We start from the raw sequence: 27,798 nt of genomic DNA, 5'->3' as shown, positions 1-27,798 counted from the left end.
CAAGAAGCACTATATCTCCTCTTTCATCTAATATTAATGCCATTTTCTCCTATAAATGTCAATAAACAAGTAAATAAATAATACATACAAAATCGTCTATAGGTAGTTTAACTCCCATTTATTTTTCGGACACCCTGAAGCTTAGGCACCTTTAAAGCAGAACTCTATGATTTTTTTTTTTTAATTTAAATAATGGACTGAGGACAGAGAAAGAGATGTTACTAACCACAGCTAGATCATCACAGCAGGCCACACATGTACAAGATGCAGCATGGGGGTTGAGGATGTGCTCCTGTAAAAACAGCCAACATGTGTTTTGAAATTCTACACAAAAGACTGTCTTAAACAACAGATAATAGATATCACTTACATGGCATTCAAATGTCCCTACTTACTATTCTATAAGATCCCTAAAAAACACTATTATATTGTGTCATATAATCATATGAGCATTGTTAGCAATCTCGCGACACACGATTATTTTACGTGTTCGACTTAAAGTGCATATTCTGGACCAATTTCGTGTTTTTTTATATGAAAGTATGTCCCTTTACACACTCATCCAGAAGGGTAATTTTGCACAAGGCCATCTGTCTACAGCAGAAAAAAATAAAATAAAACGCGTCTGGAAAAATCCCAAGGGAGTCTGGAGCCAGAATCGTGACGTTACCTGCGGAAGCGCCAGCAGGCTGTGAGAGCTTTGCATGGTTTCAGTGCACAGCCTGTGTAGACCAAGCGCTCCCATTTCTCTCTCATTGTCCAGTCTTTTGGAAAACGATGAGTACTAATCCCATCATGACTGGTGTTGCTACACCCTCCTACGATACATCTGTTAACCATTTTAATAATTACGTGATAACGTTGAAGAAATTTGCAGAAAACCACCAGGTCGTTTTCTCATAAACAAACCAGCGCTGATGTAGGATTCAGAGGGAGGCGTCCCGCACGTGACGTCACGAAAATCAATGTTTGCCGGGAAATCCAAATGGCAAGTTTTTTCAGAGGTGGACCAATTCACCTCGATTTCAACTGAATGTTTCTGGTACTGCACAAGGTAAAAAAATTGCACAAAATGCAAAATGTGACAAATATTTGACCAAAGTTTAATATAAAATAGGAGAATTACATTGATCTTGCTCCTGAATTTACCCGATATGCACTTAAGCCCCCGTCACACTTATTCGGAATTAGCAGGAATCAAGCAGAACCAGCCGGAATGAAAAAATTTTCAAAATTCGTGCCACATTCGGGCGGGAATTTCAAACTGACCAGCATTCTTACAGCTTTGTAAGAATGCCGTTCGAATACTTAGAATGTGCTTCAAACCCGCCTCGAATGATTCTTGCACATTCCGGGTGTATTAGCTTTCAAATGCAGTTCAAATGTAGTTGGAACACAGTAGGAATACCTAGAATGCTGTTACAATGTAGTAAGAATATTAAGAATGCACTTCGAATGCCGTACGAGTGCGGTTTGATTGCTGCCCGAATACCACCCAAAGTCGGGTCGGAAGGTGCCTCGAATGCTGTACGAATTCACCTCAAATGGAGTCAGAACGCTCCCGGAATAGCTGCCGAATATGTTTAGAACGTCTAAGAATTCAAAGAGAATGCAGCTCGAATACTTCGAATGTGCTTAACACGAATGTCCCGAGTGTACCAAGAATGCCACCGGAATGGTCCCCGATAGGGTATAAAACGCTGCCGAATCTAGCCTTTTCATCAGTCTCAGCCCAGACACCATAGAGTATGGACCCCCTGGACCATGTTGCTTCGCTGCAGATTGCTGTCCTCCAGCAAGACCTGCTTGAAAGAGATGTGGAGGAGACTAGGAGAAGAAACATTAGGAGGAGAAAACCCAGAAGGTATCAGACCTGACCATGGCTGCAGCCAGTGATGGAGTTCTTGACCTTGGCTCCCTTCTTCCTTGGCGGCATGATGTGAGAAACTTGGGAAACTTTTTAAAACAATGTACGAAAGGTTGATGTTGAGCAGGCGACTCCTCAATGCAGACTGAAGTTCCAGAGGCAGCTAGCCGCATTTTTATGTGATTCGGTGGTGTTCTGAATCACGTCCGGACTTATTCGAGGGCCAATCGGGACGTTCCGACTGCATTCGAGATGTATTCAAGCGGGAATCGAAATATTCAGACAGCATTCGAAGTGCATTCCAGCTGAATTATTTTAATATCAAAATAATTCCGGCAGCAATCGAGATGCACTCGAGGTGCATTCCGGCTCGTTCGAGGCACATTTGAGACATTCTGGCAGGACTTGAAGTGGCTTGCCATTTAGATTTTTCCCTCGAATGCGATCAGAATGTTTTGAATGCCGTAAAAATATTTAGAATGGAGTCAGAATACACTTCGAACACCGTTCGATATTTCTCCTCTTCGAATGCACCTCGAACGTTTTGAGCATGAGCAAAACATTCGGGCCGGCCACAAGAATGGGCCCGAATGTTTGGAATGCACTCAGAATGCAGTCAGAATTTTTAGAATGCACTTCGAATATCCCGGAACATACGAAGAATTTTCATTCCGACGGCATTCCGGCTCATTCCACCTCTAGTGAGACTACCCTATAAAGGGCAATAAAATACCTGTAATATCTATAAACCAAACATAGATAAGTATAGAAATGACTTCAGAAAACAATTAATCTGATCGTAATAAACTGTATGTTAGCGATTTTCAGAGACACTGACGTCTAGCTGCATTCTCAGGGAAGATGTGTGTGAAACCAGACAACGCAATGCGTTATTCCATGGTATTTTGTAGCCCATTCAGGAACACTGAGCCTCATTTAACAACCTGTACACAAACAAAGGTTGCGTTCACACTGCAAGCCTTCGTGCTCAATTCGGATTAATTGCTCAGATCCAATTTTTTCGATTGTTCACGTTATTAACTCCACCAACTGTGTTGGAGGCGGTCATGTTTTTGCCTCCATCTATTTGTTTATTTGCCTGTTTCCAACGTAACTCAAAAAGTAGTGAACAGATTTTGATGAAATTTTGAGGAAAGACGAACCATCAAGCCAAGGAACAATTGATTAGATTTTGATGCAAATCTGGATATATACAGTGGATATAAAAAGTGTACACACCCCGTTAAAATGATAGATTTTTCTGATGTAAAAAAATAAATAAATAAATGAAAAATATGAGACCACAATAAATAATTTCAAAACTTTTCCCACCTTTAATGTGACCTATAACCTGTACAATTCAATTGAAAAACAAACAAATCTAACAAAAAAAAAAAAAACGTACAATAAGCTGGTTGCATAAGTGTGCACACCCTTAAACTAATACTTTGCTGAAGCACCTTTTGATTTAATTACAGCATTCAGGCTTTTTGGGTTCACACCTGCCATCAATTAAAATGACTCTGATTAACCCCAAATAAAGTTCAGACATTTACTCCGTTGCCTCCTCCAGCAAAAGCCAGGGTTCACAGAGAGCTTACAAAGCGTCAGAGGGATCTCATTGTTGAAAGGTATCAGTCAGGAGAAGGGGACAAAAAAGTTTCCACGGCATTAGATACACCATGGAGCACAGTGAAGACAGTCATCAAGAAGTGGAGAAAATATGGGACAACAGTAACATTACCGAGAACTGGGCGTCCCTCCAAAATGGATGAAAAGACAAGATGAAAACTGGTCAGAGAGGCTGCCGAGAGGCCGACAGCAACGCTGAAGGAGCTGCAGGAATTTCTGGCAAGTACTGGTTGTGTACTACATGTGCCAATCTCCTGTATTCTCCATATGTCTGGACTATGAGGTAGGGTCAAAGAAAAACATCCAGGCCCGGCTAAATTTTGCAAAAAACAAAAAATACATCAACTCTCCCAAAAGCATGTGGGGAAAATGTGTTTTGGTCTGATGAAACCAAGGTTGAACTTTTTAGCCACAATTCCAAAAGGTATGTTTGGCGCAAAAACAACACTGCACATCACCAAAAGACCACCATACCTACGGTGAAGCATGGTGGTGGCAGCATTATGTTTTGGGGTTGTTTTTCTTCAGCTGGAACAGGGGCTTTAGTCAAGCTGGAGGGAATTATGAACAGTTCTAAATACCAGTCAGTTTTGGCCCAAAACCTTCAGGTGTCTGCTAGAAAGCTGAAGATGAAGAGGAATGTCATCTTTCAGCACGACAATGACCGCCAAACAGTTTTGGAACGGCCCAGCCAGAGCCCAGACCTAAATCCAATTGAAAATCTGTGGGGCGACCTGAAGAGGGCTGTGCACAAGAGATGCTCTCGCAATCTGACAGATCCGGAGCGCTTTTGCAAGGAAGAGTGGGCAAATATTGCCAAGTCTAGATGTGGCAGGCTGATAGACTCCGACCCAAAAAGCCTGAATGCTGTAATTAAATCAAAAGGTTCTTCAACAAAGTATTAGTTTAAGGGTGTGCACACTTATGCAACCAGCTTATTGTACGTTTTTTATTTTTTATGTTTTCCCCCCGAACAGATTTGTTTGTTTTTCTTCAATTGAATTGTACAGGTCACATTAAAGGTGGGAAAAGTTTTGAAATTATTTATTGTGGTCTCATTTTTTTACATCAGAAAAATCTATCATTTAAACAGACTTTTTATATCCACTGTATGTGGATCCAGGATTTTTGTGTCTGTTCCCAACATAACTCAAAAATAATGAACGGATTTTGATCAAATGTGGTGTCCAGCGTTAGTATTATCCTAGGTTCAAGTGATTTGATTTTGATGTTGATAAAATGGAGCCTGGCAGAGGTATGCACTCTACCGAGTGCCGTTCTAGTTTTTTTAAGTGTAGCCAAAGCACAAAAGAACAATAACAGAGACGTCACGCGCTGCACGCTGTCGTACAGAAGTAAACATGGAGGCCACTGAAGTCAGCGCTTAGGGTTTCGGTTACAAACTGATGTACAGTGGAAGCCAGCAAATTTCTGAGTGGATGATGATGAGAACAAGGAAGAGGAGAAAGATTTTTAATCATGGCTTTTTGTAGAGCAATGCCTGCTACTTCTGTACAGAGGTGTGTTTGGATGTTAAGCCAGGAGTGGTGGGATTGTGATGTAAATGGCTTCACTGAAACGGATTTCAACCAACATTTCAGGAGCTCAAGGGCTATTTTTAACGCCATCGCAGTTGTCTTCCATGTTTGTATTTACCGAGTGACTCATGCCAGCAAAGAATTGTGATGAATGTCGATCTAGAGCAGCGTTTCGCAAAGTGTGGTCCGCGAGGTGATTTACAAATGTAGTCAGCGTTTTCAAGATAAGCTAGCGTATGCTTTGCAACATTATTAGAAAGTTAAATTTATCCAATCTTGTTTTTAACGGCAATCAAACGGGCCTGTAATTTCATCATTATTATTATTTAAAAAGCGTTCTGCATCTGAATTTGCACCACATAAAACTTGTAGTGTGCACGTGCTCTTATTCCGCCTCTCGTCTCTAGGCAACAGTCACCTCACAAATCTCTGCCTCACAGGCAAACAGGCAGGCAGACCTGAAAACAAGCAAACCAAAATTCTCAACATATAATAGGCTAATCCTAACTAGCTCGTGTTCGTGGCGATTTTTTTAATTTACTGAAAGTGAAACAATAAGGATGGAGAAGTGGCTGACAGGCTCAGTTAAGAGCTTGGAACCAGATATTAAATCATTGATGCTTAGTATGCATCAGCACCACTCCTCCCATTAAGAAAAAAGAGTCAGTTTTGAGCAGAAGACAAGTAAGCGTAATCTGTTAAATCTAAAATTTGTTTTGTTCATTTCAGTTCATTCATGTTCCTCCTAATTTTGAACAATTTTGAACTATTGATATGAAATGTTCTGATTAACTGTTTGCTGAATTTTAAACCTCCATACTTTTGCCTTTAAAAACCACGGAGGATACGGAATGGAGAGGCCTTTAATGTATTTAGGTAACCATAATTTTTTCAATTAAAAACACCTAATAGTACACATCTCTGTATGGTCTGTGTGTGTGTGTGTGTGTGTGTGTGTGTGTGTGTGTGGGGGGGGGGGGGGGGGGGGGGGGGGGGGGGGGGGGGGGGTTGACAGGTGGTCCCTGAAATTTTTTTGGGGACAAAGTGGTCCTTGGTCTGAAAAAGTTTGAGAAACACTGATCTAGAGTGACATAAAAGTCACATGAATTGTGATATGACTGTTCAGACTGCACATGTGAATGCGGTCCAAATCAGCATTGAAAAGATCAGATTCCATATGATTTATGCTGTTCATGCATTAAAAAAAAAGAGATATGAAAAAAACAATTTGAGCCACTTTTGCCTGCAGTCTGAACATAGCCGTATTAATTCCTAATTTTTTACACAGGAAATGTGGTCTTTATGAAAATCCAGTTTGATCAGAAAAACGTTTGTGTCCTGTGAGAGCTCCCAAGTTTGCATAAATTCATATATAAAGAGAGTTAGTAATACGAGTCTTGATTGATAGGTTTCAAATCATATTTGGTACGAGCTGGTGCAAAATCTTTGTGAATTTTAAATCACTTCTTCTTTTTGCCTGTGCCTATACCAGGCTTATAGTACTTGAGTCCAGGACTCGGACTCGAGTCCGACTCATGCCCTAATTTTAAGGACTCGTGATTTGACTTGGACTTGAGCACTGATGACTTGTTCTTGAACTCAGACTCGTGCATTAACTGCATTCGGACTCGCAAACTGGAGACTCTCGCTACGTTCACACTGCAAGGCTGTATGCTCAATTCCGATTTTTTTGTGAAATCCGATTTTTTTGTGAGGTCGTTCACATTAACAAATATATGCGACTTGTATGTGATCCTCAGTATGAACAAAAAGCGACCTAAAAGTGTTCCGCATGCACATTGCAGGATACGACGACGTCACACGCAGTGAGCATGGCCAGTGTTTACGGAAGTAAAACCGCCTGGTTGCGGTATGACCCATCCAATCTAGCTTGAATAGCTGCATCCCCCCAAATGGAAATCAGCTCCCTAACCTCTGTGTCCTTCCATTGAGAAGATTCAGAACCTTCACAGCCCGAAGCGTCCCTCGCATTGATGTCATGCGCAGGGGCGCAGATACGTTTTTTGAACTGGGAGGGACAAAAAACTGGGGGGGACAAAGCTGCCAGCAAACCAACCCTAATATGCCTGTCAAACTTGTTGTTAGTAACCATAGCAACCAAGCTCGAGCTCGCAACCTGTGCAGTCTGCGCCGCTCAACCAACCGAATATCAGTCTTTGTTTTGTTTTATGTGAGTTGTTGCAACTATGTATACACTGCTGTGCACCTCAATAAACCGAATGGTAATTAGTCTTTTGATTTTTCCATGAGGTTTGCCTTATGCAAAGAAAGACAGCATAGACGTTTTTTCCTCCCTATTAGTGGGGGGGACCGAACGAGGTCTGCGCCCGTGGTCATGCGCCATGTTGTTGTAACTTTTTTTGAGAGACCCGCCGCCTACTTCAGCGCAGAATAGTGACGTTTGTGGCTTGTTGATGACGTGCAAGTCGGATGAATGCGGCCTGGCGGTTCAGACTGAAGTCGCATATGAAAAGAGCGGATAGGAATCGGAATTAGGACCACATATCCAAACGGCCTGGGTCGAATTTGAAAAAATCGGATCTGTGTCGTTCATATTGTCAATAAAAGACCGGATACAGGTCACATATGGGCGAAAAGATCGGATTTGAGTCACTTCAGCCTGCAGTGTGAACGTAGCCTAGGACTCAGATTTTTTTCTAATACGCCATAATAATTTGGCATAAGATATTTATATCTACATTAATTTTTATACTAATTTTGTGCAAGAGAATGCACATTCACCTGTTCATACGTCATGTTCAGGAACAAACTAACGTTACTGGTGCTAAAATGCCTGGAGTGAAGCCCCAGGATTGTCCGCTTTGCTTAGACAGACTTCTCATGCAGTGGGAAAAAAATGCACTGTTATGTGTTCCATATGTAGAAGAACTATCGAGGAGACGACAGGGACGACCTCGAACTTCAATCATCATTTGGCAAGACTCCACCCAGAGGGGTAAGTGACACGCTGCGTTCATTGCTCTGTTGATAGCGGGGTTTGCTTGGTGACTGATGAACTAGCGAGTGTTAGCCCTCTCTCATGTTATTTGCCCTGTTGATAGTGGGCGGAGCTTGCTAAACAACAAACAAAAGCTTTTTATCTGTAGCCTATTAACTAAAACGGGGCAGTCGAGCAGTAACGTCAGTCCAACACAGTAGCAGAGACGCTTTCACATAAATGCCACCGTCAAATGGTGCGGATGGAGTCTTGCTCTCGGACTCGACTTGAAATTTTCTTTAATGACTTGGACTTGAACACTGGGGACTCGAGACTGGACTTGGACTCGAGGTTTAGTGACTCGACTACAATACTGGCCTATACATCGAAGGAACATTTTGTGAAACTCGGTCATTTCGTATTAATAACTTGAAAGAAAGCATAATCCAAAAAAGAATCCATACAGTGGGGCAAAAAAGTATTTAGTCAGCCACCAACTGTGCAAGTTCTCCCACTTAAAAAGATGAGAGAGGCCTGTAATTTTCATCATAGATACACTTCATCTATGAGAGACAGAATGGGGGGAAAGAATCCAGGAAATCACATTGTAGGATTTTTAATGAATTAATTGGTAAATTCCTCGGTAAAATAAGTATTTGGTCACCTACAAACAAGCAAGATTTCTGGCTCTCACAGACCTGTAACAACTTCTTTAAGAGGCTCCTCTGTCCTCCACTCGTTACCTGTATTAATGGCACCTGTTTGAACTCGTTATCAGTATAAAAGACACCTGTCCACAACCTCAAACAGTCACACTCCAAACTCCACTATGGCCAAGACCAAAGAGCTGTCAAAGGACACCAGAAACAAAATTGTAGACCTGCACCAGGCTGGGAAGACTGAATCTGCAATAGGTAAGCAGCTTGGTGTGAAGAAATCAACTGTGGGAGCAATTATTAGAAAATGGAAGACATACAAGACCACTGAGAATCTCGCTCGATCTGGGGCTCCACGCAAGATCTCACTCCGTGGGGTCAAAATGATCACAAGAACAGTGAGCAAAAATCCCAGAACCACACGGGGGGACCTAGTGAATGACCTGCAGAGAGCTGGGACCAAAGTAACAAAGGCTACCATCAGTAACACACTACGCCGCCAGGGACTCAAATCCTGCAGTGCCAGACGTGTCCCCCTGCTTAAGCCAGTACATGTCCAGGCCCATCTGAAGTTTGCTAGAGAGCATTTGGATGATCCAGAAGAGAATTAGGAGAATGTCATATGGTCAGATGAAACCAAAATAGAACTTTTTGGTAAAAACTCAACTTGTCGTGTTTGGAGGAGAAAGAATGCCGAGTTGCATCCAAAGAACACCATACCTACTGTGAAGCATGGGGGTGGAAACATCATGCTTTGGGGCTGTTTTTCTGCAAAGGGACCAGGACGACTGATCCGTGTAAAGGAAAGAATAAATGGGGCCATGTATCATGAGATTTTGAGTGAAAACCTCCTTCCATCAGCAAGGGCATTGAAGATGAAGCGTGGCTGGGTCTTTCAGCATGACAATGATCCCAAACACACCGCCCGGGCAACGAAGGAGTGGCTTCGTAAGAAGCATTTCAAGGTCCTGGAGTGGCCTAGCCAGTCTCCAGATCTCAACCCCATAGAAAATCTTTGGAGGGAGTTGAAAGTCCGTGTTGCCCAGCGACAGCCCCAAAACATCACTGCTCTAGAGGAGATCTGCATGGAGGAATGGGCCAAAATACCAGCAACAGTGTGTGAAAACCTTGTGAAGACTTACAGAAAATGTTTGACCTCTGTCATTGCCAACAAAGGGTATATAACAAAGTATTGAGATGAACTTTTGCTATTGATCAAATACTTATTTTCCACCATTATTTGCAAATAAATTCTTTAAAAATCAGACAATGTGATTTTCTGGATTTTTTTTTCTCATTCTGTCTCTCATAGTTGAAGTGTACCTATGATGAAAATTACAGGCCTCTCTCATCTTTTTAAGTGGGAGAACTTGCACAATTGGAGACTGACTAAATACTTTTTTGCCCCACTGTAAATTAACACAAATAATTCCAGATGTTAATTAGGACACTTGAAATGCGCTCTATAAAAGAAGGAAGAGTTTGTTTACGGTAGCCAATGCACTACAATGACTGAACCGCATTACTGGAAGGCTCTCTCGCTGTTTAGTTGGTGTTTTCGGCTCTCTGTGACCTTTTATGAGGTTTTTTGGGCGTCGCTAAATGTAAATCCGCTGCCCTGTCAACACAATTGGTCATTTCCAGGAGACTGGGATTCATCTGCATACGAGCATGAACATGGCCTATGACAACCTTTACACAAAAAGTGTACTCAAAGGCTGATAAATGTACACTGCCTGTCACAGTGCACTGCATAACCTCAATTATGTTTTCAGGAACCACTACAAAATAGCAGACTCCTAAAACAGCGCACGAGATACTGAACAGGCCACAGATTCAGGCACGGCACTAGAAATACTTCGTACTGTCTATAAAGACTGACGTGGTGCAGTGTTTCTGTAAAGATCTGACCTGGATAAGGCATTGTAGAGGTCTCCCAGCATAACGAATGCTCCTCTTCCAGTCCTTACTGCTGGCTCTTCCAGCCAGCCCTTCGAACTCCGTTGGCGTGTACCAGTTATTGTTGCATTTGATGCAATGTCCTTTGCCACCTGAGAACAGGGTGTGCATTTACAAACACACTGCAAGCCAGAAGGTGCTCTGCTATCTGTGCACAAGTGTGAGACCCTATTTCATGACTATTTTCAGCAAGTCCCTGTAGATTTCACCTCATGACTCAGAAGTGTAAATGGTCTATATCACACATGTGAACGGGGTTGGGGAATTTTCAATAAAATAAGAACACACTTTCTTTTGGACAATAAACACAATCTGCTACACATGTCCTATTAGACGACCTCAAATTAATTAAAAAGCTCTTGATCAAATGATATCATAATCTACAGACAGACAAGAAAGGAGAGAAAAAGTGTCACTAGTACAGCAAAAATCGGAATTTGCAAGGCTTTCTGGGTGAATTGTGTTCCTGAAGTCTGCTGTATAAAATCCACAACCTAATCAAAACATACTGTTGAGCTGATAAGTATAACGACATAAACAGTGCATCACGTCAGAAAACGATCGCACTGCGTGGTGTGATGTGCTTCAGTCCTCCCAAAGTAAATTATTTTCCAATAACAGCACTTCTCGAAGCATTTTATTCCTCTTCTAACACAATTTCCCAAAGCTATTACTTTTTATTAAAGCTAGACGGCCTTTCGATTTCATAAAATCGGTGGAATTTAGTTCCCTTTGAAATGTGGTCATTGTGATACATGTTTAATTCTGTAATATCTCACAAAATATCAGGCCATTCTGTGGCTGGGAAGTTATTTAATTTGAGGGGATTCCTGAGCAAATAATGTGCATGAAATCACTCGCTTTGCGCAGTCAAGCAGACCAAGGAAGTCCGTGTGCGCATGCGCAGGTTTACTTTCTTCTTCTTCTTTTGGGTTTTACAGCAGCTGGCATCCACAGTGTTGCATTACCGCCATCTACAGGTTTACCTTGACTGTGCACTGACAGTTCCATCATTCTGTCGCTAAATGAACAGCTGATCACACCGAGGTGCTCGCTGACCGCCGATATTTATTAGTTTGGTCCTGCGTTTCCTTTCCTTCGCAACATAACGTCTTTTCTTCTCACTTTCCGTTACTGTAGTCGGTCTTTCACGTTTCATTCGCACACTCACGTCCTCCATTTCCCTCTCCTGTTTCAAATTTGTATCCCACAATGCCTTGTGCAAACAGGGAAAGCCCACCACGTGATGCATGACGTAGTATCTTGAATTGGGTCATGGTGAAGCAGGAAAAAATAGCGGAGAATTTAAGGTCACGTGGCCCTGAATTCATTAATTGATCTATTTTTTAAAAAAGTAATAAAATTGGAAGTCTGTGATTTGAATTCAGTAGCTTTTGGTCCACTAAACCAGCGGTTCCCAAAGTGTGGTGCGTGCACCCCCGGGGGTGCGCGAGCTGCCACTAGGGGGTGCGCAAGATAAAAAATGTAATGGCGATTTTTAACTCTTCTCCGCCGCAACGGTTCTGCAGTAGTTTGTGGCTTCATTCATTCATTCATTCATTCGCGATGCTCAACTGGTTGAAATCGGCAAAACTAAATGCGCCACCACAAATCAGGGATGAAGGAGGAGAAACCCCACCCACCGTCTGTCTGTCTCTCTCTCTCGCTGCAGACTGAGCCGCCAGCGCTGCACAATCAGATGGATCCTCTTCTTTATCTGTTCCTGATATGCTCCTTAATTGTTGTATCTCTTTAAAATGCATATGTTCATGACTATCATTGCTATTTTTACTGTTATTATATGTTAACTTTTTTGCAAATTAAATTCATTCTCAATTCATTTTCATAACCTTGTAATGACTGGGTTGTGTTGCTAGTGTTTTAAACACGGATGAAAATCATATATTTTCCCCATATCTGGCTGGTAGACTACATGCCTCGATGTGATCTCCCTTTGGAATGAATTTGCGCATTTACCGTGTTGCAACGTTTTAAAACTGTTACATTTCAATCAAATTCAAATACGAGAGCGCATATGTTAATATGATTCGATGTTCTCATTCGAGCATGACGTGCTGCCTGTAAGGTGTTTTTTTTTTTTTCACTTTTGTGGTTTCCTGCAGGTGTGGCAAACGATGTTTGTTATCATTTTAGCACGATTGAAGATGCTGCCTTTATAAGAAAGCGTGTGTTTTTTGAAACTGGGGAACTGGGGGTGCATCAACCTGGTTGGAGTATAGAAGGGGGTGCGCGGCCAGAAAAGTTTGGGAACCGCTGCACTAAACAAAAATAATTGGGTGTTGGGGAAAATTCTTTTTATGACCTACACTTGAAAAATCTGAAAGGCAGGACAGCTTTAAAGGTCATAGGCAATGGTCGGAGGTGAAATGTAGAATATCAACTTTATTGTCTAGAAGAACGACCCAAAAAGCAAATTCATTCTTCCTAGTGTCTAATTTGCACCCTAAAATTGAATAAAACGGTTAAAATGTACTGTTTTGCCCAATTTCCGAAGGTTTGTTTACATCTCACTTATGCACACTTTCACCACCAGGGGGCCGCCGCCGTGACGTCATTTAAGCCAAACAGACTGGGAGCAGCTCTGTGTTTACTTGCGAACTGAGCACACGTGTACGGACTTTGGCCGTGAGAGGTTGTGTAAAATGTCTGAAAGCGATAGCGATTTTGAAGTAGGAACTCTCCAAATTGAATATCGAGAGGTTAAGCCATATATGTATGAACCTATGGCCGTTGCGAAGCAATCGGTGAATGTGGCTCACTGGTTTGACCGTGCGGCCTTGGAATCGGACAGCGACTCGGCCGACTCTGATCGTGGTGACCCCGGACCTCAACAAGACTCGCGCCCAAACAATTTATTCTGGTAATTATGATAAATTCCTACTTTCGTTGTAATGAGGCCTTTTGAAGAATAATTAAACCGCCCTCCCTAGTGGATATAGGGAACAATTACTGGACAGTGCGCCGGTAGGCCACATTAGCCTGCCATCCACAGCATTATACTATTTATAGCCCACTCTAAGCGAGGAAATATCCCTTTGTCTCATTTCCACAATGATTGTACAGGATCCCTCAGGATTCTTGACCTGTCAATTGCACGCAAAGGTAAAAATGTTTACCTCCAATCTTCTCCTTTTTGCTTGAGCGTTGCTGCTCCGTTTCTTCTTTGACTGCTTAATTTTGTTTCACATGCACAATCCACTCTCTCCGCCTCTTCTCCTCTTTCGGAAAAAGCCAACCCACTCGTTCCGCCTTTTCTCCTCTTTCGGAAAAAGCCAACCCACTCGTTCCGCCTTTTCTCCTTTTTCGGAAAAAGCCAACCCTCTTGCTCTGCCTCTTCTCCTTTGTCGGAAAAAGCCAACCGTCTCGCTCCGCCTCTTCTCCTTTTTTTGGAAAAAGCCAACCCTCTTGCTCTGCCTCTTCTCCTTTGTCGGAAAAAGCCAATCCTCTCGCTCCGCCTCTTCTCCTCTTCCGGAAAAAGCCAATCCACTCTCTCCGCCTCTTCTCCTTTTCCGGAAAAAGCCAACCCTCTCGCTCCGCCGTTTCTCCTTTTTCGGAAAAAGCCAACCCTCTCGCTCTGCCGCTTCTCCTTTTTCGGAAAAAGCCAACCCTCTCGCTCCGCCGCTTCTCCTTTTTTGGAAAAAGCCAACCCTCTCGCTCCGCCGCTTCTCCTTTTTGAAAAAAGCCAACCCTCTCGCTCTGCCGCTTCTCCTCTTCCGGAAAAAGCCAATCCTCTCGCTCCGCCTCTTCTCCTCTTCCGGAAAAAGCCAATCCACTCTCTCCGCCTCTTCTCCTCTTCTGGAAAAAGCCAATAAACTCTCTGCCTCTTCTCCTCTCTCGGAAAAAGGTAAAAACTTCTTCCTGAGCCGGTCCCGTTGTTACAGTTCACTGCACAACAATAAGGCATGGGGTTTTTCTTTGGAAATTCCCAAACGCACGTCTGCACTCAAGCCGAATGGCAATGTAAGTAAACAAAAGTAGACTCAACTCAAGCGGTTTGTTTGTCTGGAATGACGTCACGCGCCGAGTGGTCACGAAAATCGCCGAACAGAAATTCGCCGCGATCCGCACTAACTTATTTTAATTATTACTTATTAACAATACTTCTTGGGACCAGAAGAAAATTACAGAGGGTTTTTTAACATATAAAGTTTCAAATGTGCATAAATTGAAAACCGTTGCCTATGACCTTTAATTACATAATGACACACTCTAGATTGAAATACTTATGTTCCGCGGCATCCATGAAACAAGTTTTCCTGTTATTAATTGTTAAATAGCAGCTATAAACAGTCGTTCCCTCATCAGCCTCTTTTGTTTTTGGTTATGCTAGCAAAAAAAGCAAAGTACTATATAGCCTTGCCTGTCCTGAACACTTTCCCTGACTGAAAAAAAAAAACCAAAAAACAACTAAATCTACAGCTTTATCTCTGACTATATCTTCCGCAAATGCTAAATAAGTATCTCCACCATCAGCAATTACACGCAGTAACAAACCCGTATTAGAACGAGCACATGAACACTATGTAAGCCTGTGACTTGGCTTACAGCCGGAACGAATGTCAGAGTCGTGCTGCTCTGACCAATCAGATTTGAGAATTTAATAGCACTGTTGTATAAAGTCACATAACACTCCTTGAAATGCTGAAGCCAAATGAATGGGTAAGTTAACAACACGACTTAGAGGTTATTAAACCGTCAGTGCAGATGACAATGCTTTGGTTCCCCCTAGTGTTCAGAACATACCTGATCCTAGTCTGTTCTTGTACAGGATACCACTGGTGTTCCTGCAGCGCACGGGCAGCTCGTTGTCGTACACGGACGGATCCCAATTATACTTGTTCACATCTTTCTCATGATTCGGAGTCAGTGGGGTGGAGGGAGTCGGAGGCCCTGGAATGGAGCGAAAAAATGTTTTCAAGCTTGGTGCCTTTATTAAAAAACTAAAAATCAAGTAAAGGATATAAAGTTCATCTCAAACTACAGTAATACGATGTTCTCATATGACCCGTACGGACCTGTGCGCGCACTCTTAAGAAAACCATTGGGAAACGTCACATGACTGGGCAGATATGGATTTTTTAATACGGTCCGGGAAAAGCCGTATGCAGCCCCGGACCCGTTTCCCTCGCTTCCATGGTTTTCATTTTGCTCTCAATTGTTACTTTGAAAAATGAGCGACACAACTGAGCATGTGAATTTTATTATTTTTTAACAATTTTATTACCATTGTTTTCTTCAAAAATATGATCAATATCTCCACCAGTCAAGGTTCTGTGGCATTTGGTTTGTTGCCTTTTCCATTTTTCCGAAGGTCTCTGCGTTTGGATTTCAGGACTTCCCGGGACTTTTTAAAGTCTTCGTCTTTCAGGATGTTTATCTTACTGTTGTTGTTGTCAAGTTAGCGTTGAATACTTTGCAAAAAGGCAAGGCAAGGCAAGTTTATTTGTATAGCGCATTTCATACACACAGGCAATTCAATGTGCTTCACAAAAAATAAAAGCATAAGAACAGTAACAAAGAATTAAAGCAAAAGTGAAATCATTAAAATCAAAATTAAAAAGAAATTAAAATAAAGAATTAAAGTAAAATCATTAAAATCAAAATTAAAAGAAATTATGTTAAAGGACATTAATTACACTTTAGGTAAAAATTAATCAAGTGAAAGCATCTGAAAACAGCTTTGTCTTGAGCCTGGATTTAAAACGAACAACAGTAGGAGCATTTTTGATCTCATCTGGAAGTTGGTTCCAAAGCTTAGCAGCATAGCAACTCAAGGCTGCTTCACCACACTTCGTTTTGACAGCTGGTATTACTAGCAAGTTTTTCTCCTGTGATCTTAGAGACCTAGTTGGTGCATATAATTGAAACATATCCAGTAGGTAGCTGGGTCCCATCCCATTTAATGTTTTAAATAGAAGAAGGAATGCCTTAAAGTCAATTCTATAGCTCACTGGGAGCCAGTGCAGAGACCTTAGGATTGGAGTGATATGGACTACCCTTTTTGTTCTTGTAAGAACCCTTGCTGCTGCATTTTGGATTACTTGAAGCTCTTTGATGGTCTTTTTTGGAAGACCTGTGAAAAGGCTATTGCAGTAATCAACCCTACTGGAGATGAAAGCATGAATAAGTTTTTCTAGATCATGTTTTGACATGAGACCCCTGAGTTTAGAAATGTTTTTTAGGTGATAGAATGCAGACTTTTTTACCACTTTCATATGACTGTTGAAGTTAAGTTCACTGTCAATAAGGACACCAAGGTTTTTGACAGTATCCTTTGCTTTAAGCCCCTTAGTTTCAAGAACAGTGGCAATCCTAAGCCTTTCCTCCTTTTTGCCAAATATAATTGCTTCAGTTTTATCTGCGTTCAGCTGAAGAAAATTGTGAGACATCCATTTGTTAATTTGGTCAATGCATCTATGAAGAGACTCAAGAGGGGCATAGTCATTAGGTGACATAGCTAAGTAAAGCTGAGTGTCATCTGCATAGCTATGGAAGTTTATTGAGTTATTCTTAAAAATCTGTCCAAGTGGGAGCATATAAAGGTTGAATAGTAATGGTCCCAGGATTGAGCCCTGGGGAACCCCACAGTTCAAGGACACGGGTGATGAACTGTGGCCTCCAATGGCCACATAAAAAAATCTTTGTTGTAGGTAAGATTTTAACCAGTTGATTACTATACCAGTAAATCCAACCCAATGCTCCAGTCGATGTAACAGTATGAAATGATCTACTGTGTCAAATGCAGCACTTAAGTCTAAAAGCACCAAGACTGATGTTTTACCAGCATCAGAATTAAGACGTAGGTCATTCATGCCTTTAGTAAGAGCTGTTTCAGTGCTATGATTGGCACGAAAACCTGACTGAAACTTATCAAAACATCCGTTTGATGTCAGGAAGGCAGTTAATTGATTAAAAACAATTTTTTCAATTATTTTACCAACGAATGGCAAATTGGATATGGGCCTGTAGTTGTTGAGTACTGAGACATCCAGGTTATTCTTTTTCAGTAGGGGTTTTACACAAAGTGTCAGGGTCGTCGTCTAAATTTCCATTTTTCTTTGCTTGTATATAGAAACTACATACCAAGCTGCCTAACTCCTTAGAGGGGATGACGGTTATGTCTCTTTCCTCCTTAACTTCAGCAAGAAATCTTTTGAAAACGTTCATGTTGTACTTAGTTTAGTTTTGGGGTTTTTTACGGTGTTTTCTTGTTGTCCTTGTATAAACAAGTGAATTTATTGGCTCAAAAGTACTTTTTTTTGTCATTTTCTTCGACAATTTCAGCTTGTTCAATTAGGTCTGTGTCTGATAAGTCATCTGGATAATAAAATTCACTTTCACTCTGCTCAGTTGAGTCATTTTTCACACACTGTTGTTCATTGTTTTCCACTGTGTACAGTGGTGCTTGAAAGTTTGTGAACCCTTTAGAATTTTTGATATTTCTGCATAAATATAAATGTGGACGGCACAGTGGTGTAGTGGTTAGCACGGTCGCCTCAAAGCAAGAAGGTTCTGGGTTCGAGCCCTGTGGCCAGCGAAGGTCTTTCTGTGTGGAGTTTGCGTGTTCTCCCCGTGTCTGCGTGGGTTTCCTCCGGGTGCTCCGGTTTTCCCCACAGTCCAAAGACATGCAGGTTAGGTTAATATGGGACGGCCTTGGGCTGAGGTGCCCTTGAGCGAGGCACCTAATTCCCGACTGCTCCCCGGGTGCTGTTAGCATGGCTGCCCACTGCTCTGGGTATGTGTGTGTGCTCATTGCTCACGTGTGTGTTCACTGCTTCAGATGAGTTAAATGCAGAGAGGAAATTTCACAAGTGTGTGATGAATAAAGTTGTGCTTTCTTTCTTCTTTTTCTTTCTTTTCTTAAATATGACCTAAAACATCATCAGATTTTCACACAAGTCCTAAAAGTAGATAAAGAGAACCCAGTTACACAAATGAGACAAAAATATTATACTCGGTCATTTATTTATTGAGGAAAATGATCCAATATTACATATCTGTGAATGGCAAAAGTATGTGAACCTTTGATTTCAGTATCTGGTGTGACCCCCTTGTGCAGCAATAACTGCAACTAAACGTTTCCAGTAACTGTTGATCAGTCCTGCACACCGGCTTGGAGGGATTTTAGCCCATTCCTCTGTACAGAACAGCTTCAACTCTGGGATGTTGGTGGGTTTCCTCACATGAACTGCTCGCTTCAGGTCCTTCCACAACATTTCGATTGGATTAAGGTCAGGACTTTGACTTGGCCATTCCAAAACATTAACTTTATTCTTCTTTAACCATTCTTTGGTAGAATGACTTGTGTGCTTAGGGTCGTTGTCTTGCTGCATGACCCACCTTCTCTTGAGATTCAGTTCATGGACAGATGTCCTGACATTTTCCTTTAGAATTCGCTGGTATAATTCAGAATTCATTGTTCCATCAATGATGGCAAGCCGTCCTGGCCCAGATGCAGCAAAACAGGCCCAAACCATGATACTACCACCACCATGTTTCACAGATGGGATAAGGTTCTTATGCTGGAATGCAGTGTTTTCCTTTCTCCAAACATAACGCTTCTCATTTCAACCAAAAAGTTCTATTTTGGTCTCATCCATCCACAAAACATTTTTCCAATAGCCTTCTGGCTTGTCCACGTGATCTTTAGCAAACTGCAGACGAGCAGCAATGTTCTTTTTGGAGAGCAGTGGCTTTCTCCTTGCAACCCTGCCATGCGCACCATTGTTGTTCAGTGTTCTCCTGATGGTGGACTCATGAACATTAACATTAGCCAATGTGAGAGAGGCCTTCAGTTGCTTAGAAGTTACCCTGAGGTCCTTTGTGACCTCGCTGACTATTACACGCCTTGCTCTTGGAGTGATCTTTGTTGGTCGACCACTCCTGGGGAGGGTAACAATGGTCTTGAATTTCCTCCATTTGTACACAATCTGTCTGACTGTGGATTGGTGGAGTCCAAACTCTTTAGAGATGGTTTTGTAATCTTTTCCAGCCTGATGAGCATCAACAACGCTTTTTCTGAGGTCCTCAGCAATCTCCTTTGTTCATGCCATGATACACTTCCACAAACATGTGTTGTGAAGATCAGACTTTGATAGATCCCTGTTCTTTAAATAAAACAGGGTGCCCACTCACACCTGATTGTCATCCCATTGATTGAAAACACCTGACTCTAATTTCACCTTCAAATTAATGGCTAATCCTAGAGGTTCACATACTTTTGCCACTCACAGATATGTAATATTGGATCATTTTCCTCAATAAATAAATGACCAAGTATAATATTTTTGTCTCATTTGTTTCACTGGGTTCTCTTTATCTACTTTTAGGACTTGTGTGAAAATCTGATGAAGTTTTAGGTCATATTTATGCAGAAATATAGAAAATTCTAAAGGGTTTATTTAAAGCAAAATAATAGTTACTGCAGCAGATTTTCATGAATCAGTAGTAAAACACGTATCAGTGAGTTACCAGATTACACTGATCTGGATTTGTGTTATTCTGCTTGAGAAAATTAAAAACTAGATTTGGTGTTGTTCTTGTAATAGGTGATCAGGATGGCATCCACGCACCTGGCGTCATGGGTGCTGTTGTGGCTTTCAGGCCTGTAGCGTCCACTATACTCCCATCCGTGTGCACAACGATCAGCGTGGCTTTCTGCGTGCTGAGACTGTCCCCAATCTGCAGAGTGGTTCTGCCTGTCTGCATAAACCAAACACAAACACATTGCACTCCTTTACTTTCAGAGCCTGGATGGACTTTCACATTGCAACATCAGTATATAACCAAGAACAATATCATTACACTACTGCCAGTATTTTTGCTTTTTATCATCTTTCATTTTGTGTGATTTTTCTGAAACAGTGCATTACTCGGGGGCGGCACGGTGGTGTAGTGGTTAGCACTGTCGCCTCACAGCAAGAAGGTTCTGGGTTTGAACCTCGTGGCCAAAAGGGGCCTTTCTATGTGGAGTTTGCATGTTCTCCCCGTGTCTGTGTGGGTTTCCTCCAGGTGCTCCGGTTTCCCCCACAGTCCAAAGATATGCAGGTTAGGTTAACTGGTGACTCTAAATTGAGCGTAGGTGTGAATGTGAGTGTGAATGGTTGTCTGTGTCTATGTGTCAGCCCTGTGATGACCTGGCGACTTGTCCAGGGTGTACCCCGCCTTTCACCCATAGTCAGCTGGGATAGGCTCCAGCTTGCCTGCGACCCTGTACAACAGGATAAAGCGGCTAGAGATAATGAGATAAGATGAGATGAGATGAGTGCATTACTCGGACACCATTTTCGATTTAGACAAACTTTTTCGGTACAAAATGCAAAGTTTTCGAACCATAGTGAAATAACCTGACAAAGAAAAATATGTTTTGATAAATGGAGGCTAAAATTTAAACATGCTACAAACAGAATTCCCTGATATTCCATGACTTGGCCCCAAAAAAACAATCAAATCCCAATCTAAAAAAACCCACGTTGGGCCATTATGGGATTTGCAAGCGTTAAGCCCTCCCCACACTGCCCACAGCTTGCCCATAAAGGCCTGATGTGGGCATGTTTGCTGGGATCTAAAACAAATGAAACACGCACAAGCACATGTTCGGGGATGGAGGCTGTCGTGGCAACCGATGTTGAGAAAACGTTGTCATCTGCACTCTGGACATCGCTGACTGTCACAGTTGTAACCTCTGTGAAGAGAAGGAGGAGATTCATTATTTCTAGCCGAGTTTACAGAGTAAAGTAGTGAATCATTTTTTTGCAGGTATACATAAATAAATATAAGCAGTTAATTTACATCTCTACGGACAAATTCATAATAAATGGGGTACAGTATGAACCAATATAGTGAAGGTGTTTGTCAGGAGCTTAAACCAATCCTTTTCAGATGGGGTGGGGGGGTCATTCATAATTATGTATTAGACTTGGTAGTCTTCTTGTTCCAGTTGAAGGAAGACGATATACACTTCTTCCTAGAGAACGTTTGTAAATCCTGCCTTGATTGAGTTTTGTATGGAAATTCAATAGCGACTTGAGTTATGACATAGTAAGCCATACTTATAAGATAGTTTCTTATATTTTGACAACAGAGCGGCGGCTACAATTACCGACAGTCCATAATTATCGACACCTTTTCAGATTTACCAATAAAAAACAATTTTACAAAGGTGAGTTTCAGTTACAACAGTTATTATTGGTTAATTAATCAACCGGAAGACCCGCCTCACCCCTTTGATCTTGTCGTCTGATGACACAGCTCGTTACCTGAGATCGAATTTTTTTAGCACGATCAGCAATTTGAGAAAAACCCGGACGTTATCATCGCAGGTAAGCATGGTGGAAAGATCATGGACATGTTTTTACTTATCAAATTCACCGAGATTTCATGATCTCCTTGTCGAAACCTACTTTGTTTCTTACTCTTTCATTTGACAGTCGCCATTTTGTCTCTAAACACGTGTTTGAGAAGTCACGTGAGGTGTCGATGATAGTGATCACTTTCACCGGTGTCCACCATTATCGACACCCTGTGGAATTAAGTGACATTTACAACTGTTATGGATCGATCTTTGTGTAACATTGTTGAAGTAGATGAAGAACTTTAAAAAAAAAATAAAAGTGCTGTGATTTATATTTTTTTTCTGATTCACAACAGAATGGAATTCTTATAGAGTATTTGGAATTCTATTGCAATAAATAAAATTAGAGCAGAATTAAATTCCCAGTGTATAAAAAATTACATGCTTGAAATATTCATATTTTTCTATTCCATTCAGTATTTATTTATTTATTTATTTTTACAGTTTGTTGTAAATAAAGTTGTGGTCAGAAGTTTACATATAGTAACATGAACGTCATGGCGATATTGGGCTTTCAATGATTTCTCTGAACTGTTCGTTTTCTGTGGCAAAATGATTGTGCAACATATTTCTTTAATAGAAAAAAAACATGAGTTTGATGCACAAGTTTTAATTTATTTTGGGTTTTCTGAAATCAACAGAGGGTCAAAATTATACATAAAGGGTCAAAAATATACATTCACTCACTTAGAGTATTAATTCAGAGGTGCTGAAACGTCCAAAATGTCTCTGATCTTGCCAAGGTCGAGGTCTCTTAACTTCCTGTTAGTGATCATGATTGACTCCAGCTGGTAGCTTCTCTGTGCCTTCATAGAAAGGGTTTGTTTACAGCACTCATTGGAGTGACCAACACACAGTAAAATGGGAAAGTCCAAGGAGCTCAGTGCAGATCTGGGAAAGAGGATCGCAGATTATACACAACTCCAGAATGTCTCTTGGAGCCATTTCTAAACTAGAAAAGCACTCGGAGAGCGCAGACCTCCGCCAAGAATCCTTTAAAAAAATTCCGGGATCCAGAAGGTGATCCGGATCACCGCCAAAATTTAATGGATTGTTACTTGTGCCCAGTCACACCTCTGGAAAAAATTTCAGAGCAATCCGTTCATTACTTTTTCCGTAATGTTGCTAACAGACAAACCAACAAACAAACAAACCAACGCTACCGAAAACATAACCTCCTTGGCGGAGGTAATAATAATAATAACTAGAATGCATTTCCGGAGAAAATGCGAAAGTGTGCTTGCTCAGGTGCGCCGCCATGGCGACCCGGCAAGAGAGGCAACCGCACAGCCACACGACAAGTTTTGTGTCAACACGCGAAAGTTTGGCCAAGACACAAGGCAGATTCTCATACGGAGATGACAGGCTGGCAAGGAAAATCTAATTAGGCGGAGAATTACGTCATAGAGTGCGTTGGAATCGTCTAGCTCCAAGGATTCCAACGGCACCCAACTTATGAAAATCGGACATACGGATCAAAAGTTACGTGCATGAACGCATGTAAGACTGTGATCAGTTGGTGGCGCTACAGCGTGAGACATACCAACATGAAACTTGATGAAATCAATCAGGGTCCACTCCTCTATCAGTGTACCAAGTTTCATGACTTTACACCTTACGGTTTGGCCTCCCAAAGGAAAAACCTGTTTTTTGCGTCGCACACCCATTCATTTCAATGGGGAAAAAATTAATCCTTTAAAAAAATCTGGGATCCAGAAGGTGATCCGGATCACCGCCAAAATTTAATGGATTGTTACTTGTGCCCAGTCACACCTCTGGGAAAATTTTCAGAGCAATCCGTTCATTACTTTTTCCGTAATGTTGCTAACAGACAAACCAACCAACAAACCAACGCTACCGAAAACATAACCTCCTTGGCGGAGGTAACAACTGCAAATTCCAAGATCAGTTCAAACAATTGTATGTAAGTTACTGGGAGGTGCAGTCATTTTGCCAAGCCACTTTGCTTCAAGAAAACCCAAGCTGTCACCCTCAGCTGAAAGAAAATTGGTTTGAATGGTCAGGAACAACCTGGGAACCACCATGGCACAGCCCTGCCATGAACTAGAAGCTGATGGATCACTCTCTACAGTTCAGATCACCATGGACTAAGAGGCTGCTATCCAAGAAATAACTCCCTGCTCCAAAATTGACACCTTCAAGCTTAACTAAAGTTTGAAGCTGACCACACGGACAAAGAAAAAGCCTTCTGGAGGATAGCTGTATGGTCAGATAAGACAAAAATAGAGTTGTTTGGCCACAATGACCACCATGTACAGAGGGACAGTGTACCAGCTGGTGGTGGTGGTAGGATCATCATGCTCTGGGGCTGTTTTGCTGCCAGTGGAATTGGTTCACTGCACAAAGAGGATGGAATAATGAAGAAGGAGGACGACCTCAGAATTCTTCAGCATAAACCGTCAGAAACTTGAACAAGACTTGGGAGTTACAGCAGGACAATGAACCCAAACACGCATCACAGCTGGCTGTGGAGGATAAAGCAGGCTAACATTAAGCTTAAAACAAGTCCTGACTTCAACCCTATTGAAAATATATGGACCGTACTTATAAGTCGAGTCCATGCCAAGAAAAAAAAAATGTAATTGTTCTACCAATTCTACCATGAAAAGGCATGAAATATCCAACCAGAATTCTGCCAGAAGCTTGTTCATGGTAAACAAAAACATTTGGTCAAGGTGAATCTTGCAAAGAGACATTTTACCCAAATATTAGGTGTGCTGTATATAAATATTTGACCCTGTGTTGATTTCAGAAAACCCAAAGAAAACTGTGCACCGAATTCTAGTTTTTTTTAAAGATGTATGCTGTACAATCATTCTGCCACAGAAAAAGAAGAGTTCAAAGAAATTACTGAAAGCCCAAATATCGCCATGACATTCATATCCGAGATGACATTCATGTCATTGTATGTAAACTTCTACCACATATTACAATATCAGTAGACATTTTATATTTTGGTTTGAGGAATGACATGCGACCTTTGACCTGGATTTTCATGTGGTTACAATGTCAATTGCCTGTTGACATTTATTGTTAAACTACAAAAGTAGAAATTAATACAAACAACAACGAATGATTAACAAAATGTGATCTACGAAAATACTTAGAAATTTAGCGGGTAGAAAGTGGAACAGATTTTCTGACAGGTCAAACATTATCAGTTCATTTGTTTACAAACAGAATTATTTCCTCATTTACGTAAACACCGACATTGATATATTTATATAAAAGATATTTTGTATTAAATATAAGCCTGTGTAAAACACATTTTAAATAAAAACTATGTTTTGTTCATACCACATACTGATAATTTTTTTTTTATAAATAATCATCTGGATGTCAATAACTGTGAACAAATGTGTCGATAATTGTGGAACAGTGTCATGTGATTGGAGATGTTAAGTAAGCGGGAATCAACTTGTTTGTTTGTTTGTTTGTTTTTTTCCAGTGGAAATTTGAGTAATTATTCATGTAGAGTTTATGTACTGAAAGTCTTTTCTACTTTTGCAACAGCCAAAAGATCGTTAAGGTGTCGATAACTGTAGCCGCTGCTCTACTACTGTAATTGTGCCATCACATTTGAGGAAGAGACAGTGTGTGTGTGTGTGTGTGTGTGTGTGTGAGACATCTCTTCAGTATGTGGAAATGGATCCTTTTTCAATCAACATTTATGTTTTTAATTCATAAACATAAATCCAGGGCGGCACGGTAGTGTAGTGGTTAGCGCTGTCGCCTCACAGCAAGAAGGTCCTGGGTTCGAGCCCTGTGGCCGGCGAGGGCCTTTCTGTGTGGAGTTTGCATGTTCTCCCCGTGTCCGCGTGGGTTTCCTCCGGGTGCTCCGGTTTCCCCCACAGTCCAAAGACATGCAGGTTAGGTTAACTGGTGACTCTAAATTGAGCGTAGGTGTGAATGTGAGTGTGAATGGTTGTCTGTGTCTATGTGTCAGCCCTGTGATGACCTGGTGACTTGTCCAGGGTGTACCCCGCCTTTCACCCGTAGTCAGCTGGGATAGGCTCCAGCTCGCCCATGAGCCTGTAAAACAGGATAAAGCAGATAGAGATTATCTGTAGCCGCTTTATCCTGTTCTACAGGGTCGCAGGCAAGCTGGAGCCTATCCCAGCTGACTACGGGTGAAAGGCGGGGTACACCCTGGACAAGTCGCCAGGTCATCACAGGGCCGACACATAGACACAGACAACCATTCACACTCACATTCACACCTACGGTCAATTTAGAGTCACCAGTTAACCTAACCTGCATGTCTTTGGACTGTGGGGGAAACCGGAGCACCCGGAGGAAACCCACGCCGACACGGGGAGAACATGCAGACTCCGCACAGAAAGGCCCTCGCCGGCCACAGGACTCGAACCTAGAACCTTCTTGCTGCGACGCGACAGTGCTGACCACTACACCACCGTGCCGCTGATTTTCATGATATTCTGCAATGTTAATAATCTATTGCTGTGGTTTAAAATGCGCTGATATACCACTGAAATCCTGCTGATGTTTAGTTATGATTTCGACATTGTTTCAGGCTGCAAAAGTGATAATGAACCAATATCAGAGTTCAATGAAATTGACAGCGGAATGATGATTCAACGTAGTTTCAGTGATTATATTATTATTATCCCAGACAGCAAGTTTCTCATAATTATAACTTATCTTATAGATATGTGAAAGTGTCTCATAAATAATGAGGTATTAAGTCATAGTTTTGAGAAAATTATTATGACACAGTATCTCATAACTATCTCATGAGGTATGAAGTCATAATTATGAGATATTTTATCATTATTGTGTGACTTTTTTTTCTTCGTGAGGCAGAAACAGGCTTGACTGAGGGGCAGCTTTTAGTCAGGTGGTGAACAACAACAGCAGCAGCAGCAGCTCCCCGCTAGTAAAGCGCGCGGTTAGCTCCTGCTCCTCGGCTCTTTAATTAGCAGCTTTAGCTTCCAAAACAAACCCAAATATCGTCGTTGTTTGTCTGGTATAGTATCGTATGGTTTGGTATGGTCTGGTCTGGTCCCCCTCTGTGTGAAAGTGAGCGCGGAGGCGCAGTGAGTCTGTGTGAGCGGGACTGCTGGAGTAAACCGACCCGCAAACGGCGCTCCGCCGTCGTCTGTGTTCGGCAGCGACTCGGCTAGAGCGATGTTGGCCGCTTCCGCCATGCCGGGCATCGGGCTCACTTCGGCTTCGTCCGGCTCGCTTTCGGAGCGCTCCCCCTCTTCGTCCTCCTCCTCCTCTTCCTCCTCCTCCTGCAGTCCCCCGGCCTTCTCCTCCTCCACTCCTGCGGCTAACCCGAGCTGCTTCACCGCCGCCTCGCCTGCGTCCATCACATTCAGCACAGCGGCGCCCGACTGCAGCCGAACACAGCCGAGACTCACGAACCGGCTCCGCCTCGGCCTCTCCCCGCTCCGCTCCGCTCCTGCTGCCGGCTACAGCAAGCACACACCGCAAACACTGCGCGCTTATTCAGGGAAATGGTTTCACACGGGCGGATAAAGGGAAAGGGGACATAATGGCTGCCAACTTTGTTTCTGTGGGCCGATGAGCAGCACAGGAAGGAGACGCGGCGGAAATGCACGGAAAAACACGACGTAACACGAAGTGACGCGGGGCACGCGCTACAGGCCGCGCTTCACTCTCACTATCTCTCTCACACACTCTCTCTCACTAACTGTCTCTCTCTCACACACACTCAATCTCTCTCACTAACTGTCTCTCTCTCACACACACTCACTCTCTCTCACTAACTGTCTCTCTCTCACACACACTCACTCTCTCTCACTAAC

General features: G+C 42.1%; 1 protein-coding gene across 2 annotated transcripts in view; it reads right to left on the bottom strand.

Annotated features, from left to right (window-relative positions):
* deaf1 (DEAF1 transcription factor) overlaps positions 1 to 27,582 on the bottom strand; it is a 68,327-nt gene extending 40,745 nt beyond the window's left edge. The window contains exons 1-6 of one of the 2 annotated variants that reach the window (XM_060914475.1): positions 26,970 to 27,582; positions 21,219 to 21,316; positions 20,205 to 20,334; positions 15,376 to 15,522; positions 10,564 to 10,703; positions 227 to 292 (exon numbers count right to left, since the gene is read on the bottom strand). In XM_060914475.1, the coding sequence (XP_060770458.1) occupies positions 227 to 292; positions 10,564 to 10,703; positions 15,376 to 15,522; positions 20,205 to 20,334; positions 21,219 to 21,316; positions 26,970 to 27,339 (951 nt within the window). In that variant the 5' untranslated portion in view covers positions 27,340 to 27,582. The remainder of the gene's footprint in view (positions 1 to 226; positions 293 to 10,563; positions 10,704 to 15,375; positions 15,523 to 20,204; positions 20,335 to 21,218; positions 21,317 to 26,969) is intronic. The other variant, XM_060914476.1, reaches the window with a different exon arrangement.
* Between the last annotated feature and the right edge of the window lie 216 nt (positions 27,583 to 27,798).

The sequence above is a fragment of the Neoarius graeffei genome, chromosome 2 (assembly GCF_027579695.1).
Source record: "Neoarius graeffei isolate fNeoGra1 chromosome 2, fNeoGra1.pri, whole genome shotgun sequence".
Taxonomy (NCBI): domain Eukaryota; kingdom Metazoa; phylum Chordata; class Actinopteri; order Siluriformes; family Ariidae; genus Neoarius; species Neoarius graeffei.
Note: the sequence above shows the minus strand (reverse complement) of the source record. Positions and strands in the feature narration are given on the sequence as shown.